The sequence below is a fragment of the Manacus candei genome, unplaced genomic scaffold (assembly GCF_025592945.1).
Source record: "Manacus candei isolate 608988 ecotype Guabito, Panama unplaced genomic scaffold, ASM2559294v1 h1tg000076l, whole genome shotgun sequence".
NCBI classification, from domain to species: domain Eukaryota; kingdom Metazoa; phylum Chordata; class Aves; order Passeriformes; family Pipridae; genus Manacus; species Manacus candei.
In genome coordinates this window covers 7,262,782-7,280,717 of record NW_026138124.1, presented here as the reverse complement: position 1 = coordinate 7,280,717, position 17,936 = coordinate 7,262,782, and the positions used below count along the sequence as shown (strand labels likewise).

Below are 17,936 nucleotides of genomic sequence, written 5' to 3'. Positions count from 1 at the left end.
TCCGCTTCCTGCGGGGATGGGGCTGCTCCCGCTGCTGCTCCCGGTGCTGGCGGCGGCGGCACTGGGCGCGGCGGGGCGCGGCGGCCCCGGGCCGGTCACCTGCGGCTCCGTGGTGAAGCTGCTCAATGTGCGGCACAACGTGCGGCTGCACTCGCACGATGTGCGCTACGGCTCCGGTAATGGGACGCGCACCCCCCATCCCCCCCACCCCGCTTTTTCCCCTGCTCCCGGGTGTGATGGCGGGTCTCCCTCCTCCGCAGGCAGCGGGCAGCAGTCGGTGACCGGAGTGTCGGCGGCGGATGACGAGAACAGCTACTGGCGGGTGCGGGGCCGCACGGCCGCCGTGTGCCATCGGGGCACCCCGGTGCGGTGCGGACAGGCCATCCGCCTCACGCACCTGGGCACCGGCCGCAACCTCCACAGCCACCGCTTCGCCTCCCCGCTCTCCGGCAACCAGGTACCCACCGCGGATCGCCCCCGAGCCCCGGGCTCAGCGCCTTTCCCCTTGTCACCGCCCCTGCCCGGTCCCCTGAGTCCCTGCTGGGTTCGCCCAGGCTCTACCAGTCCCGATTGGGTCCCCCTTGTCCCTGGCACTCCCACCTTGTTTCCTAGTTCAGACTGGGTTCCTCTTGTCCTCCATGTCTCTAATCAGCCCTGCCTTGTTCCCCAGGCCCTACCAGGTTCTTTCTCCAGGTCCCTACCAGTCTCTCCTTTTTTCCCCGTTCTCCTTGTGCCTACCAGTCCCAACTGAGTTCCCCTTGTCCCCCATCTCCCTACCAGTTCTGTCTTGTTCTCCAGTCCAGACTGGGTCCCCCTTGTCCCCCATGTCACTGCCAGCCCCATCTTATTCCCCAGTCTCTCCTGGATTCTCCCTGTCCCAACCAGGTCTCTCATTTCCCTTCCTTGTGCCCTGGCCCCAGTCATGTCCCATATGCCCTCACCAGTCCCACCTTGTGCTTCAGTTCAGATTGGGTCCCTCTTGTCCCCCATGTCCCTACCAGCACTGCTTTTTCCCCTGGTCCCAGCTGGGTCCCTATCAGTCCCACCTTGTTCCCCAGTCTGTACTGGTTCCCCCTTGCCCTGCCAGTGCCTGAATCCCAACCAGACCCTCCAAGTCCCAATAACCATGTCCTTCCCACCCCTAGGCCCAGCCCCTTCTCCTGCCCACCCCAAGGTGCGAGTCCCTCCCCCCTTCATCCTGGCCCCCAAAATGAGCTGTTCTTCACCCCCAGGAGGTGAGTGCATTTGGGGAGGCCGGCGAGGGTGACTACCTGGACGACTGGACAGTGGTGTGCAGCGGGACCTACTGGGTGCGGGATGACGAGGTTCGCTTCCAGCACACCTCCACCGACGTCTTCCTCTCGGTGACGGGGGAGCAGTATGGGCGGCCCATCCATGGGCAGAAGGAGGTGCATGGCATGGCGACATCCAGCCAGAATAACTACTGGAAGGTGATGGAGGGCATCTTCATGCAGCCTGGCGAGGCCTTCAAAGCAGAGCGGTACCACGCTGAGTTGTGAGGGACAGACAGACTGATGCTGAGACTGGGTGCTGCCCTGCCATGTTTGGGACCACTGAACCCAGGGGATGGCTTCTGTACCCACCTGGGACTGACACACACCAGGACAGAGCTCCAACACAAAGCAGATCCCAATGTCCTGAATTCGATGTGGAGCAGATTCCAGTGTCCCTAATTTGAGATGAAGCAGGTCCCAGGATCCAGACCTGACCCAAAGCAGAGTCCAACACAAAGCCCTGACACAAAACAGGTCCCAACATCCCAAATCCAGCACAAAGCCAAGCCCGACATCCAGACCCAACCCCAGAGCAGACTGACAAACTCTCACCCTGTCCCTTGCAGCCCCCTTATCCGTCCAAGGACTGCTGTCCCCAGGAACTGTACACCCCTGCTGTACCCCAAACCACTCTCCATATCCTGCGGGGACCTGGGACCATAAAAGTGCTGAACCCTGCCCTGTGGTGTGACTGTTTGTGTGGGGGATGCAGAGAATAGCCCAGGGCTGGGGGCCAAAACTGGTGTCACCTCCTCGCCCCATTTTGGTACCTAGACCCAGCGTCACCTCTCTCGCCCCATCCAGTGCCGGACCCAATGTCACTCACCCCCTCTCCCCATCCCGGTGTCACCTCCTTCACCTCATCCCAGCACCAGCCCTAATGTCACCCCCTGCCCCATCGTGGTGCTGGACCCGGTGTCATTGCCTCACTGCATCCCGGTGCAGCCCCAGCGTCACCCCCTCGCTCCATCGCGGTGCCGGACCTGGTGTGTCACACCCCCTCGCCCCACCGCCGTGCGGCCACGGTGTCACCCGCACGCTCCATCCCGGCGCAGGACCCGGTGTCGCTTCCCTTCTCCCCTCATCCCGGTGCCGGTCCCAGTCAGCCCCCTCTCCCCCCATCCCGGTGCCGGTCCCAGTCACCCCCTCTCCCCCCACCCCGGTGCCGGTCCCGGTGTCGGTCCCGGTGTCACCGCTCGGCCCCGGCGGGGCGCTGCGGCGCCCGCGCTCTCCGGGAAGGCGCCGCTCGGCCCCGCCCCGTCCCGCCCCTCCCAGCGGCCACTCGGGGTGCGCGGGCGGCCCCTCGGGCGGCGGCGGCGGGGCCGGGGCGGGCGGGAGGGAGGGAGGGGTCCACACCGGGGCCGTGGGCCCGCACCGGGGCCGGGCCCGCCATGCCGCCGCCGCTGCCCGCCGCGCTCCTCGGCGTCGTCCTCATCGCGCTGCTCGCCGGGCTGCTGGCGCGGTCAGGGCCTGGGGGGCGGGTTTGGGGTCGTGGGGGAGCCCGCGGGGGCTCGAGGGGGGGTGTGACAGGGGTGGGGAGTGGGCGCGGAGCTGGCAGAGGGGTGATAGGGGGCTGGAGGGTGACAACGCGGCGGGTGTGGCTGTCCTGGGATGGGAGGAGCTCGCAAGGGTCAAGGGGTGGCCCGTGGGGCTGGCAGTGGGGTGTCGGGGGGGTTTTGGGGGCCCACGGGAGTTTTGGGGGGTGATAAGGGTGGTTGGGGTAGTGTCAGGGATGGAGGGGGCCCCACGAGGCTGAGGGTGAGGTGTTGGGGGTCTAGGAGGGGAGAAGCAGGGATTAAGGGGGACAAAGAGGGCTCTGGGGAGTTTGGGGAATTTGGGGGGCTCACAGGACTTGGAGGGAGTCTGCAGGGAATTGGGGGCTCCTAGGGCTGGGAGGTTGGGGATGTCAGTGCCTTGGGGGCATACAGAAGTTTATGGGAGCCTGCAGGAGTGGGCACGGGGTTGTCAGGGGGGTATGGGGGTCAAAGGGACCCCTCAGGGCTTGGAGGATGTGTCAGAGATTGTTGGGGGTGACCCTGCAGGGTCTCTGCCCCAGCCTGGGGCCCTGGGAGCTCCTGTCCAGCTGTGGGTGCTGGATCTGGTGCTCAAAGGGCAAAGAGGGCTGGTCCCCAGCCCCAGTGGGGAGGCTGACCCTGGCCTTCCCCCTGTCCCCACAGGTGGCTGGCATGTCGCCTGGCTGTCACCTGGTGCCGGCAGAAGCTTCATGCGGAGCTGAAGATTGGCTCCTTCGGCTTCTTCTGGGCCCAGAACATCAGCCTCAAGTTTCAGCGGGAGCAGCAGACTGTGGTGGGTACCCGAGCAAGGGGTGGTCACGGGCAGACGGGCAGAGAGGGTGGTTACGGTCACTTACAGGCTGGCAGCAAATCTGTGTAGCCGTGCTCCTGTTGGGCATCCCCATGGCTGGTGCCAGGCCCTTCCTCCAAGGGCCACACTTGGGGTTTTAGCTGCTCCTTGAATGATCCCAGGCATTGGGAGTAGAGCAGGAATGTCAGGATGAGCATCATAAGGCTCAGGTTGTTTCTTCTCTGACCTGCCTGTGTGTCCTTGCAGGAGATTGATAACATCTGGATCTCCAGTAAACTGAGCCGGGAGCTGCCGTATGTACCCCCACACCAACTCCCTGCCTGCTTGCCTGGGGGGTCTGGCTCACCCCTAGCCCCACTGACTGTGGTCCTGCTGCCTTTACACCTTCCTGACATCCCTATTTCCCCATGGTCTGCTCTGAGAGAGTGAACCACTTTTTGAGGTGGCAGTGTCTTGTGGGTGCCCTTGTGCCGGTCCTGCATATTCCTGGGATGGGGGACATCACTGGTGGTGGGGCTGGGTGTGCCAAGTGTAAGAGCTGCCTGTGCTGTTCTCCCACAGGCGCTACTTCGAGCTGTGTTTTGGCGAGGTGCGGATCCGCACGGATCTCCAGAAGGGCCCTGGGTTCCAGCCGTCTGTCCCGGAGGCTCCCAGAGAAGCTGACGGAAATGAAAGCAGAGCAGACCTGACCCTTAAACCCTCCCTGCTAAGGCTACTTAGCCAGGTGAGGCACTGGCTTGATGAGACGCTGTTGTGGGCTGCGCTGCTGTCGGATATCCCTCACCGTAGCACCTTCCTCCCAGCTCTTTTCCATCCACATGGATTCCATCAACATCATGGTTCTGCACGTGGCCACCTCCGAGTCTCTCTGGCACATCCAGGCCAGCCAGACGCGTCTCCTCCTGAATGGCAACGGGAAGAGGTAATACTGTGCTTGCATGCACTCTGCTTCAGGGGCAGGGAGGCTCCTCTGACCCCAGCCTGCTGTCTTCTCTCTCTGTTCCACTCAGCAGCATCTCATGTCACCTGTGATGTGACACATTAACCTTCTCCAGGCTGGCCTGGTTCCTTTTTGCATCACGGGAAGCTTGAGTTGTGTGTTCTCCAAATAATGTGTTGCTGGTGTGCATGGACTTAGGGCATGATCTGCTTTGAGGAGCACTTGAAGCAGGGACTTGGGATCCCCGTGTCCCACAGAAAAGAGAGGACAGGGACTTGGTTTGGCAGCAGCAAGGCCCACATCCTCCCTCTCTTTTCTGCTTTCCCCAGCCTGACCTGCGAGGTGAGCCTGACAAAGGTGAACAGCAAAGTCCTCCGGAGCAGCCAGCTGGTGAGTGCTGGAGAATTCCACACTTGGAGCCTGGGCACCGGCTCTGTGGGATACCCTGAGGACCCACTCCAGCATGTCCCTGAGGCTGGGCAATGCTGTGAGGCTCTGAGCCCAATGCTGGGCACCTGCAGCATCTGCTGGCAGGACATTGGGTGTCACTCCTTGCTGTATCCCCACGCAGGATGACACGTGCCTGGCAGAGCTGGCCCTGGCACTCTCCCTCTCGCTGGAGATCAGCAGCAAGCGGCGGCTGGTGGGCGTCCGGCTGTGCATCCGGACACTGCAGGCAGAGCTGCATGAGGGGCTTTTCTGCAGCCCCCTCCTGCACCACGTCACTGCCGGGGCCCAGCACAGCAGCACAGGGGAACAGCCCAGCACAGGTCAGGACAGGGACAGGGACAAGCTCCAGGCCCGGCAGGGGCTGGCAGCCCCCATGCTTGCACTGGAGCCAGAGGGATTTGGCTGTGCCGTCACTCCCTCCTGCTGCAGAGTGTGGGGCTTTGGGCAAGAGCCTTCCCATGACTGTGTTCTTCTCCAGGCCCTGAGGAGCCCCCAAAGTCCCTGTCTGTGCTGAGCAGGGACACTCTGCAGCTTATCCCCAGGAGGGTGGAGATGAAGCTGGAGAACACTAGCATGGTGCTGTCCATGAACAGCCAGAAGAGGTAAGGAGGCAGGTAGAGGCAAGAGGCTGTCCTAAACCAAATTAGTGCTTGGGACATGGACCTGGAAACAGCTGTGCCATTCCCTGCTCATCCAGACTGCAGAGAGTGAGTCCTAGAGCCCACCCCAGTGGGAAGGACTGAGCTTGGCCAGGGACTGGGCTCTTGGGGAGGGAGGAAGGACATGAGCTGGTTCTCTAGCAGGACAGCCTGATGGGATGCTCTGCTGATGGGATGCGAGCACTGGGCTGGGCTTCAGCTGGGCACTGTCTGGTGTCTGTCCATGCCGGCATGCTGGTCAGCTGATGATGAGAAATGGGGAGATGAAGGACATGATGGTGTGGTTCCCTTCTGACAGTGTTTCCCCGCTTCTTACAGGCACCTCACCTGGAGCCTGAAGCTGCTGCAGTTTCTATATCAGCGTGAAGACGAGCAGATCCCACTGCGCAACTTCACGCCCAGCTCAGACCTGGACCAAATGAGTGTAGACCTCCAGCTGGAGGGCAAGTAGCCAGAAGGAAGGGCAGGAGAGGGCTGCCACCACTCCTCTCTACCACCCCTGACTTCTGCTCCTCTCTCTCCACAGATGGCCTTCTCCTGTCCCAGAGCCGCCAACGCATCGTGTGCCTCAACTCCCTGAAGACCAGCCTACAGGTAAGCGATTGCTGGGCACAGTCCTTTCTCCTGGGGGTGACTGGTTTGGCTCCTGGCATGAGTTTTTTGCCACCTGGCCCTCTCCCTGCTCTAGGTCACAGCCATTGACCTCTCGGCTGCTGTTCTGCTCAACACCTGCATCATCCACTACCGTCACCAAGAGTTTTCACACTGGCTGGGCCTGTTGGCACAAGAGTACAGGTGCCGGGCAGTGCCTGTCCCCAGCCAAGGGCACAAAGGAAGGTAAACTTGGCCTCAGCACAGCTGCTGGTATCACAGCTTGTTTGCTCTTGCCACACTCTGGCAGGGTGCCTGGGCACTCAGCACCTTCTCTGCCCTGCGCACAGCCTGTGGGATGGGGTGGCTGGTACAGAGAGTGGGAGGTGATCAGGTAGCTCCTGAAGAGAGGGTGTCCCTCTGGGCCTGTTCCCTGCCATGCTCTATGGCCTACAGCTCCCAGTAAAAGACAATCCCTGCTTGTCCCATGCAGGAGCTATCCCCAAATCATAGCGCCCATCATCCTGAGTGCCTCACTGTCCAACGTCAGTGTGTCCGTGCAGCTGGGGGACACACCACCCTTCGCCTTGGGCTTCAACTCCATCTCTGCAGGTACGGGCTGGCATCAGGGTGGCTGCTGGGCTCTTCTTGGGGGTTGATGGCTGTGCCTGAGAGGCACTAGGAGGGGAACAGGGATGGCCGTGCTGCCACTGTGCTTACCCATGTCTGCATGTGGCCAGGGGCTGTGGATCCCTGACTGGTTGTGCCTGTGTTTGGGCAAGCCCTGCCCACACTCACCCTCTCCTCTCTGCTCACAGACTACCAGCACCTGCGGCCGCAGAGTGTGCACCAGCGAGCGGTGCTGGCCGTGGACCACCTGTGCTGGCGTGTGGGCAACGACTCGCACATCCAGCGTGCCCCACATCCCCCCAACATGCACGTGTGGGGAGAAGCCCTCATCCTCGACTCCTTCAACCTCCAGGTAAGGGGCAAGCCAAGGAGGCAAGGGTGGCTTTCAGGAGAGAGATGCCATGTGGGTGGTACGGGGACATCCTGCAGCCTGAGAGTGATCATCCTGTTTGTCCTACAGGGCAGCTACAACCAGCCCCTGGGCATGTCCAGCGCCCAGTCGGATACGCTTTTCCTGGACTGCACCATCCGGGGGTTGCAAGTGGAGTCGTCAGACACCTGCACTGAGTGCCTGGCCAGGGTCCTACCCCTGTTCTGCCCACAGCCCAGCGGAGCTGAGCTTGCCAAACAGCCCCCCTCTGCCTCCAGTGAGCCCTGGCGGCTGCTCTGGAAGGTGGATCTGAAGGTGGAGGATGTGAACCTTTTCACACTCTCGGCCCTGGTGGGTAAGTAGCATCCAGGCTGATCCCAGGTGGCTGTCCTGCAATAACCCCACAGCTGGGAGTCTGGCATGCTGTGGTGTGCCTCCTCCATGCCTCCAGCACTGATGTGCTGTCTCTCTAGGTGCCTTGGAGCTGCGGCTGGACACGCTGACTGTCCTGGGAAGTGCTGAGAGCTGCACAGTCAGCGTGCAGGGCATGGTGCTGGCCTTGGTGAAGAGCATCACTGAGAAGATGCAGCCGTGCTGCAAAGCTCCTGCCATCCCCAACCCAGTGGCCAACCTCTCCATGCTCTCTGTCACCTACCACAGCAGCATCCGCTCCCTGGAGGTTGGTTTGGGTGTCAGGCCTCTGCTTTATCCTGTAGTAGTGGGACTGGGATGGATGGGGCAGGGGGAGGATTGGCTGGCACCGAAAGGTGCTGGGGAGGAGAACGGGGCTGTGCTGTGCTGGCCCTGGCAGTGACGTGGTGCCTGCTTGCTCTCTCTGGCACAGGTGCAGTGCGGTGAGGGGCTGGCAGTGCTGTGGAGCCCTCCTGACCATATGCACCTCTACCATCACACCCTGGCCACCCTGCAGTGCCACGAAGCCTTGTGGAACGCCCTTGGCCACAGGACGCTTCCCTCCCTACCCCCAGAGAGTCCCACGTCCCACCCGACCACCCCTACTGAATCACCGGGGCCCCTTCAGCCAAAAGGGCCGTCCTCCAAAAGACTTTTGTCCCTGTCCCTAGAGCTGAGCTCCGCCAAAGTCACAGCCTTTGTCTCTGAGGCCAACTACATCAACCTGGCTGCCGAGCGGACCTCGGTGAGCTGGCATGGTGGTGCCCTGCACGGCTACTGCCCCGAGCTGGCCGCTGGCTTTGACGGGCACAGCATCTTCAGCTTCAAGGAGGTGGAGGTGAAACTGCTGCCAGAGCTGGAGGAGGTCATCCGGCACCGTGATGCCTTCCCCACGCTGCGCACCCTCCGCAACCGCGGCTGGGCCTTCTCCTTTGCCAGTGTGACCATCGAGTTCCCCTACCAGTACGACTTCTCCCGCACGCTGGACGCTGCCGTGGGTGTGCAGAAGTGGCTGAAGGGCCTTCACCGGCCTGGGCGCCCCACCAGCACGGCGCTGCCCCCAGACCTCCTGCTTAAAGTGACCCACTTCTCCTGGGTCTTCCTGGACGATGTCTTTGAGGTCAAGTTACGAGACAACTATGAGCTGATGAAGGACGAGAGCAAGGAGAGCGCCAAGCGCCTGCAGCTGCTAGACGCCAAGGTGGCTGCGCTGCGCAAGCAGCACGGGGAGCTGCTACCTGCCCGCAAGATCGAGGAGCTGTACGCCTCACTGGAGAAGAAGAACATCGAGATCTACATCCAGCGCTCGCGGCGCCTCTACGCCAACACACCCATGCGGAGGGCCCTTCTCACCTGGACCCTGGCCCACCTGGAGCTGGTGGCCATGGCTGATGAGTCCTTCCATGGCACAGAACGTGTATTGGAGCAGATGAGGGACCTGGATGATGTTAGCCCGTTCCCCTCCGAGGGTCTGGAGATGGTCACCCAGTGGTGCCGCATGATGAAGGGCAGAGTTGGCAGCTTCTTTGGTGAGTTGCTTTGCGTGAGGGTGCCCTTGGAGGACAGCACAATGGCTGTGACGGCTGGGCTTCCAGGACGGGGACCTGCTGACACCACGCAAGCAGGGAAAATGATTTTCAGAGGTTCAAGGGAGTGGGAAGGGAGCAGAGATGTGACAGGAGAGTGGTTCCTCGTGTGGCTGAGAGCGGGGGACTGGGGCAGTGTCCCTTTGCTGCCGCGTGTCTCAGTGCTTCCTCCGCCCTGCAGTGCGGATCCGTGACTACCCTCGCTACCTCTTTGAGATCCGGAACTGGCAGCTCTCCGGCCGCCTGATCGGAGCCGAGCAGTGCGGCCAGGCCTGCTCCCGGCGCCGCCAGGTCCTGAAGCTGGGGCTGCCCTGGGGGGATGCCACGGTGGAGAGGAACATGCCACCCTTGAAGTTCTACCACGACTTTCACTGTAAGAGGAATGGGGGGGCTCTGTGCCGGGGTAGGGATGGGGCAGCGTGGGATGTGCAAATGGCTGAGCCCATCTCTGCGTTCCCAGCTGTGATCTCCCAGTACACCATTGTGTGGGGGCCCTGCTGGGACCCAGCCTGGACCCTGATTGGCCAGTGTGTGGATCTTCTCACGAAGCCCTCAGAGGATCCCAGCGCCCCGTTGCCCTGGTGGGACAAGAGCCGCCTTCTCTTCCATGGAGACTGGCACATGGACATTGAACAGGCCAACCTGCACCAGCTGGCCACTGAGGTGGGTGCTGCTGGGCTGGGGAACAGAGCATGGCGCAGGGTCAGCTCACACCTCCCTCTTCTCATGCTTGTCCTTGCAGGACCCCTACAACACCACAGAGAACATGCACTGGGAGTGGAGCCAACTCTCCTTCCACTGGAAGCCTGGGCAGTTTGTCTTCAAGGGCAACCTGGATATCAACGTCCGGACAGCCTCCAAGTGAGTGTGGGCCCTGGAGCACAGAGGCCTCCACCAGTGCCAGGGAATGACTGGGGTCTCTTTCTGCATTCAGGTATGACGACTGCTGCTTCCTGCACCTGCCTGACCTGTGCATGACGCTGGACCTGCAGTGGCTGTGCCACGGGAACCCCCATGACCACCATGGTGTGGTGCTGCGCTCCCCCGAATTCCTGCCCGAGGTGCCAGTAGGGCAGCAGTATGACTCCTACCGTGCCTTCCGCTCCGAGAACCTCAACCTCTCCATCCGAATGGACCTGACACGGCCCAGTAAAGGTGGGTGATAGTGTCCTGGGGATCCCTTTGGGACAAGGGGGACGGGGCAGAGCATGCTGGTTTGAGCAATCCTTATGTGTCCTGGGTTGGGTGCTGCCATGTCCCTGCCCCAGGGTGCTGATAGTGGGTATATTCTCAGAGCACTCCCAGCCCCGGATCCTGCTCTACAGCAGCACCCTCCGCTGGATGCAGAATTTTTGGGCCACGTGGACCAGCGTGACACGGCCCATCTGCCGTGGGAAGCTCTTCAACAACATGAAACCCAGCAAGAAGAAGCTGGGGCAGCATTACAAGCAGTTGTCCTATACAGCACTCTTCCCTCGGCTGCAGGCAAGTCCCAGGGGTGGGGGGCTGGTATTACCTCCCTGCTGTGCCTGCGCTGGGCTCTCAGCTGGACTCTCTGCTCTCTCCCAGGTGCATTACTGGGCCTCCTTTGCCCAGCAGCGGGGGATCCAGGTGGAATGCTGCCAGGGACACATCTTCACTCGTGGCACCCAACGGCTCATACCACAAGGTGAGTTGGGAATCCTGCCAGCAGCACTTCCTTGTATGGCAGGGCCCTGGCTGACCCCCTCCCTCTGTCCCCCAGCTGGCACAGTGATGCGACGCCTCATTTCCGAGTGGAGCATCACGCAGATGGTGAGCGACCTGAGCCAGGTCACCGTGCACCTCATGGCCTCCACTTGCGACGAGAATGCCGACCACCAGCTCGACACCCTGGTGAAGAAAACCCACCTGCTGAGCCTGTCCTCCCTCACCTACCAGCGGCACAGCAACCGCACGGCTGAGGAGGTAGTGCTGCAAACACAGGGCACGGCAGCCTGTGCTGGCCTGGTGGCATCCTCAGGACAGGGCGACCTTGGTTGTTGAGTGCAATGGGGGAGGGATTCGGCTTCAGAGGAGACAGGTCTTCAGGGCCTCTGATCTCCCAAGCACCTGGCCTTGTTCCACCCACAGCATCCCTGGCATGGGCCCGTGCTGGGGACTCTGGGGTGGTCCCCCAGGCTCTGGCCCCCACATTCTGCCTGTAGGGCCTGGCAGGGCTTGCAGCCCCTGTGTGTGAGGCCCGTGGTCACAGGCTGGAGGTAGCTTTGCCATGCTGAGGCTCTCACCCTCCGTGCCCAGGAGCTACCCCTGCGTGATGGGGACGATGGTTTCCACACACACCAGCTGCACTTGGTGGACCTGCGGGCGTCCTGGACCACCACGAACCGGGACATCGCCTTCGGCCTCTACGACGGCTACAAGAAAGCGGCTGTGCTCAAGCGCAACCTGTCCACCGAGGCCCTGAAGGGGCTGAAGATCGACACGCAGCTGCAGGCCAAGAAACTGAAACGGGGCCCGCTCTCTGCTCACTCCATCCCTGCCAGAGTGACTGCTCCCATCACCAGCGGCCGACCCGAGAGAGCCTCCTCGGGGGGTGAGCACAGTGGGGAGGGGAGCAAGGGGCAGCCCACAGCTGAAAGCCATGCTTCCCTTCACCCTGTATCCCCCAGCCAGCCCCCTGCAGCCTTGCACTGACTCTTTTTCCCTCCCCAGGGGCTTACATGCTGCAGAAGCTCATTGAGGAGACAGACAAATTCGTGGTATTCACGGAGGAGGAGTCGGGGGCCAGTGAGCAGCTCTGCGGCATCGCCGCCTGTCAGACCGACGACATCTACAACCGCAACTGCCTCATCGAGCTGGTGAACTGCCAGGTGCCTACCTGTCCCCACGACCTGGCTGTGAGAGGGCCCCAGAAAGGCTGGTCTGACCCCCGGGGTCCCTCCCCCCACAGATGGTTCTGCGCGGTGCGGAGACGGAGGGCTGTGTGATCGTGTCCGCTGCCAAGGCCCAGCTGCTGCAGTGCCAGCACCACCCTGCCTGGTATGGGGACACACTGAAGCAGAAGACGTCCTGGACCTGCCTGTTGGATGGCATGCAGTACTTTGCCACGACGGAGAGCAGCCCCTCTGAGGGGGAGCACGGGCAGCTCTGGCTGGAGGTGAGTGTCTGGGGGGCTGTGATAGGTGAGCTGTGTGGGGGACGGGCAGTGCTGTCTGACCTGGCCAAGGCAGGGAGAATGGGGACAGCCAATGGTGCCTTCTTGCCTCCCCAGGTGAAAAATATTGAGGAACATCGGCAAAGGAGCCTGGACTCGGTGCAGGAGCTGATGGAGAGCGGGCAGGCAGTGGGGGGCATGGTCAGCACCACGACAGGTACTGTCTACAGGGCTGGCTGCTGTGCCTACCCCAGTCCTGCTTGTGTGTGACCCCAAGGCTGCTGGAGCTGAGAGCATCTGACCTGTCCGTGCATGGCTTCAGGAGCTGACTGATGCTCTGAGCCCTGCACCATGAAGTTCCCGATGTGCCAGGACATGGTGCTCTGACCGTGGTGCCTCTGCCTGTCCCCAGACTGGAACCAGCCCTCGGAAGCCCAGCAGACCCAGCAGGTACAGAGGATCATCTCTCGCTGCAGCTGCCGCATGTACTACATCAGCTACAGCCATGACATTGACCCTGAGCTGGCCACGCAGATAAAGCCACCCGAGACTCCTGCCAACCAGGAGAAGGAGGATCTGCTGAAGAAGCAGGAGGGTCAGTATGTCCAGGCAGTGTGCCTTGGAGCAAAGCTCTGGGCTGACCCACAGGTGCTTGCTAACTCCAGGGGTGGTCTGTGTTGGCCCTGCTGAGATCAGAGGGGTGCACACAGCCCCTGCAGTGCACCAGATGATGCTGAGCATGCTGTGCCTGCTGGAATCAGTGTAACCCCCATCTGTCTCTGGCTGGTCGCCATTTGCATCCTGTTTCTGGCCATGCTGGGGCCCCACTTGCCTTTTGTGTTGCTGCAGGAGCTGTGGATACCTTCACACTGATCCACCACGACCTGGAGATCTCCACCAACCCGGCACAGTATGCCATGATCCTTGACATAGTCAACAACCTGCTGCTGCACGTGGAGCCCAAACGCAAGGTACCCACCTGTATGCTCCAGATATGCACACAGGTAACCAGAGAGCTAAGCATGGGCTTTCAGGTACTGAAAGAAGTTTATTTTGGAAACACTTCACAACTGTGAAACTCACAGCTGGGTGGAAAGAAACAACACACACCAAGCAGGGCTCCTTGTCCATGCATACCAAAGGCCCAGGCATGCCCATACTGCCCTGTGGGCTGCTTTTCACAGTTTTTTCCCTTTTTCTTCTCCTCTTTCCTTCCCCCCTCTGTGGGAAAGAATGCTTTTCTGTACCTTGCAAACACCTTTTTTGATAAGGGTTTGCCTGTTCTGTGTGTCCTGGCAAAAAGTCGTCCAGCCCAAGGGAAAGACAGAATATCAGCTGATCTCATACATTCTTCCAATCTTAGTTTTTTTCAGCCACAAAATGTGTCTTGAGCAAGGAGAAATTCTCAAAAAGAGAAATTCTCCTCACCTATTTCTTGCCCGGGGTCCCCTTGATGACGGACAGTAATGCACTCAGACTGCATTTTGCATGCAAGGATTTTATTATAGACAAACTTGTTCCTTTTACCTACTTCTTCTCTGTCCACGTGCTTGTATCTCATCTCTAATTGGTCTCTAGCTTCTGTTCACATGCCCCATCTCGTCTCTTGACAGGTCACTGGTATCTCTTCTCATGTCCAAACACATTCCTCTATCTGCAGCTGTTTTTCTTCTCTTTCTCACGTTTTCTTCCTTAATGATGTTTTACTTGTTCCTTTGCCAGGCCACAGCTGTAGCTCAAGGTCAAAGCTGGTTGCTACATCCCCTCCAACCCCCTACACCACAGGACTTCAGGTCACTGTGTCACTCACTGCACCCAGACACTCCTAACCTTCCCCTGTCCCCATGTCCAGGAGCACAGCGAGAAGAAGCAGCGGGTGCGCTTCCAGCTGGAAATCTCCAGCAACCCCGAGGAGCAGCGCAGCAGTATCCTGCACCTGCAAGAGGCCGTGCGGCAGCACGTGGCCCAGATCCGGCAGCTGGAGAAGCAGATGTACTCCAACATGAAGGTGAGCCCACATACAGGCAGTGCCCGGCTCCCCAGGATCCCCACTCCAGGGCAGAGGGTGCTGAGGGTTGTCTGTCCTTCAGTCCTTGAAGGATGACAGCAAAAACGAGATCCTGCTCGACCTGAACCACAGGCTGCAGCAGCAGCTAAGCCAGGAGAAAGCTGACCTGCAGCTGGAGAGCGAGGAGCTGAACATACTCATCAGGTAGGACGGGGGGAATGGCTTGAAACTGAAAGCAGGTTTGGATTGGGTATTAGGAAGAAATTATTCCCTGTGAGGGTGGTGAGGCCCTGGCACAGATAGCCCAGAGAAGCTGTGGCTGCCCCAGCCCTGGAAGTGTCCAAGGCCTGGTTGGACAGGGCTTGGAGCAACCTGGTCTAGTGGAAGGTGTCCCTGCCTGTAACAGGGGGTTGGAAATAGATGAGATTTAAGGTCCCTTCCAGTCCAAACCGTTCTATGATTCTATGATCTCTGGCTTCCTTAGCATTGTGTCCCTCTTACTGAGGGCTCCCACATCCCAGTGCTCTCCTCTCTGCTGCAGGTGCTTCAAGGACTTCCAGCTGCAGCGAGCCAACAAGATGGAGCTGCGAAAGCAGCCGGAGGATGTGAGTGTGGCACGGCGCACGGAGTTCTACTTTGCCCAGGCCCGCTGGCGCCTGACCGAGGAGGACGGGCAGCTGGGCATAGCCGAGCTGGAGCTCCAGCGCTTCCTCTACAGCAAGGTGTGGAGCTAGCCAGTGATACCCACAGCCCCCGAGCTGGGGACAGGGACATGGAGGGCTGACAGGTTTGTCCGTGCAGGTCAACAAGTCTGATGACACGGCCGAGCATCTGCTAGAGCTGGGCTGGGTGACAATGAACAACCTCCTGCCCAACGCTGTGTACAAGGCAAGTGGCAGCCTGGGGGAGCAGCCCTGTGTCCTGGAGACACATAGGTGGCCTGGCCAGAGTGGCCTGTCCTCACCCCAGCCGCCCGTCCTCTTCCCTGCAGGTGGTGCTGCGTCCCCAGAGCTCCTGCCAGTCTGGCCGGCAGCTGGCACTGAGGATTTTCAGCAAGGTCCGGCCACCCGTGGGAGGCATCTCCATCAAGGAGCATTTTGAGGTGCCAGGACTGGACTGGGTCTCTGTGGGGCATAGGCAGCATGTGCCTGGCTCTGACATGTCTCTCTCCCCACAGGTGAACGTGGTACCCCTCACCATCCAGCTCACCCACCAGTTCTTTCACAGGATGATGGGTTTCTTCTTCCCTGGTCGTAATGTGGAGGAGGAGGAGGTGGGGGATGAGGAAGATAAGTCCAAGCTGGTGACGACAGGTGAGAGGCTCATGATCACCCTCCTCCCTGGATGTCCTTGGGCAGCTCTGTCTGCATGTCCAGGTTATGTTTGTGGGCAGCTGCTGGCAAGCCATGTGTTGAGGAACAGGGATTTTTGGTCTCCCCTGTGGACAGGGAGCCAGTGGGAGGGTCTGGGTCATGGCTAACCCCCAGCTGGACACCAGCCACCACCTCCCACCCTGTTTGCCCCAGGGATCCCCGTGGTGAAGCCGCGGCAGCTGATCGTGGCCGATGACTCACTGGGCCCAGGCAAGGGAGTTGCTCAGGGACTGAATCGGACATCAGGGGTCAGAAGATCATTCCGAAAAGCACCCGAGGTACCTGCTGCTGCCTTGAGGGGGGAATCTGAGAGAGCCCTGCTGTGGTGTCAGTCTGTTTTTCCTTGGCTTCAGGGCTGGCCAGCCATGTCCTCCCCCACTTGCCTGTCTGTTCTCTCCTGCTCCCTCCCACCATGAGGATTTGCATTCCTTACAACCAGGCACCTGCACGCTTGATATGATCCCTGCAGCATCTCATTTTTCTACCACCATGCCAGAGCAGCTCTCACCTCTCCCTGGTGAAGCAATGCCTTGGCCTAGTGCCCGGCTGTCCCTTCCCTGCTGGTTCCTGGCTGTGTCCCCTCTCCTTCTGTTGCCTTAAGAGACCACAGAAAAACAGGACTCCGAGACAACTTAGTGGATAAGATAAGATAAAGAGGGTAGATCCTGTGCCTGCATGTTATGTTGTTGTCCAGGCCAGAGTGCAGATGTTCTTAAACAGAATGAAGGCCTACCTTGAGGGAAGTCTAAACAAGCTAACGGAATTTTGAGGGGGCGATATGGGACAGGGTTTGGTATGTGAACCCTTAAGCTACTGCCGTTACTTTTACTGGAAAATACTGCTAAGGCATATAATACAGCTACTTCTAAAATCTAGAAAAAGCTAAAAATCCAAAAATCCATACGCATCACTTCCCTTCTGCTCATGGTTCCTGCTCTGTCTCCAGCATCCCGTGGATGACATCGACAAGATGAAGGAGCGCGCAGCCATGAACAACTCCTTCATCTACATCAAGATCCCGCAGGTGCCACTCTGTGTCAGCTACAAGGTGCGGGGCTGGAGGGGCGGGCCATGCTGGGGGTGATCTGGGGCATCGTCCCACACTACCTGACACCCCCATCACTCAGGGTGAGAAGAACAGCGTGGACTGGGGTGACCTGAACCTGGTGCTGCCGTGCCTGGAGTACCACAACAACACGTGGACGTGGCTGGACTTTGCCATGGCGGTGAAGAGGGACAGCCGCAAAGCCTTGGTAGCACAGGTATGTGGGACCCCATCCCACTTCCCACCCTGGAGGCTGCCAGAGCTGCTCTGCCCAGATTGGAGATGGTAACCCCAGGCAGGTGGCATGTCCTGCAGAGTGGGAAGCAGCCACACTGGCGCAGCAACTCAGGCTTTCCCCCATGCCGAGGGGCCTGGGTGTGGCCATGGAGTGCTGAGCCCCCTAAATCCTGGGGCAGGTGATCAAAGAGAAGCTACGCCTGAAGCCAGCTGCGGGCGCAGAGGCCCGGGGGAAGCTGGAGAGCAAATCAGACGGGACCATCCAGCAGCAGGAGGAGGACGAGAAGGCGCGTCTGCTCATCGGGCTGAGCGTGGGCGAGAAGAACCCCAGCAAGAAGTCGATCTTTGGCAGGCGCAAATGACAGCAGCACCCGGCAGGCCGGGAAGGGACTGGGGTGCCCCGTGCTCCCCCCTTGGGGGGCACCCCTAAGGCGGAGGGGGGGCTGTGCTGCTCGGCACAGTGATGCCCGAGGCAGGGATTAGCCACGTGCAGGCCCTCGGCAGCCCCATTGCTGCAGGGCAGGGGTGCAGCAGCACGGGGATGTGGGAGCACAAGGTGCTCCGGAGCTGCTTTGTGGGGTGCAGGCCCTCGTGCCAAGGGCTCCCACGAGCTTCACCCCCTCCTTGCTGTGCGGGTGCTGGGCCCAGCCCCTGGGCCTGGTGAAGCAGCAGGATCGCTCCAGGCTGGGAGAAAGGGGAACAGGAGAGAGTTTAAATAAAAGAGTTTTTAATTTGGAAGAGTCTTGAGCCAGTGGCTTCTCACCTCCCTGCAGTGTCAGGCTAAGTGCTGTCCCCTCCCTCAGCCTGACAGCACCCTGTCTGTGGGAGCTTCATCCCTTGCCCTTCCCCAGGAGTTGCTCGGGGAACCCACTTCGGGGGC

The 17,936-nt window shown here is 60.4% G+C and overlaps 2 protein-coding genes across 2 annotated transcripts; both read left to right on the top strand.

The window, feature by feature from the left end:
• The first annotated feature begins 1 nt into the window (after window position 1).
• SDF2 (stromal cell derived factor 2) lies at window positions 2–1,973 on the top strand. The gene is made up of 3 exons (XM_051810060.1): window positions 2–176; window positions 261–457; window positions 1,233–1,973. The coding sequence occupies exons 1-3, from the start codon at window positions 17–19 to the stop codon at window positions 1,518–1,520; spliced, it is 645 nt and encodes a 214-aa protein (XP_051666020.1). The 5' UTR covers window positions 2–16; the 3' UTR covers window positions 1,521–1,973.
• Window positions 1,974–2,603: 630 nt separating this feature from the next.
• On the top strand, window positions 2,604–17,797 carry BLTP2 (bridge-like lipid transfer protein family member 2). The gene is made up of 39 exons (XM_051810049.1): window positions 2,604–2,757; window positions 3,473–3,602; window positions 3,867–3,913; window positions 4,182–4,344; window positions 4,424–4,542; window positions 4,890–4,950; window positions 5,132–5,330; window positions 5,489–5,612; window positions 5,988–6,112; window positions 6,196–6,263; window positions 6,358–6,506; window positions 6,754–6,872; window positions 7,079–7,242; window positions 7,351–7,615; window positions 7,734–7,939; window positions 8,105–9,200; window positions 9,439–9,630; window positions 9,718–9,920; window positions 10,000–10,118; window positions 10,192–10,412; window positions 10,552–10,742; window positions 10,827–10,926; window positions 11,002–11,204; window positions 11,538–11,832; window positions 11,952–12,109; window positions 12,190–12,396; window positions 12,511–12,610; window positions 12,806–12,988; window positions 13,243–13,364; window positions 14,246–14,401; window positions 14,484–14,605; window positions 14,943–15,123; window positions 15,203–15,289; window positions 15,393–15,503; window positions 15,579–15,714; window positions 15,928–16,052; window positions 16,721–16,822; window positions 16,902–17,036; window positions 17,236–17,797. The coding sequence occupies exons 1-39, from the start codon at window positions 2,687–2,689 to the stop codon at window positions 17,416–17,418; spliced, it is 6,738 nt and encodes a 2,245-aa protein (XP_051666009.1). The 5' UTR covers window positions 2,604–2,686; the 3' UTR covers window positions 17,419–17,797.
• Window positions 17,798–17,936: the final 139 nt, after the last annotated feature.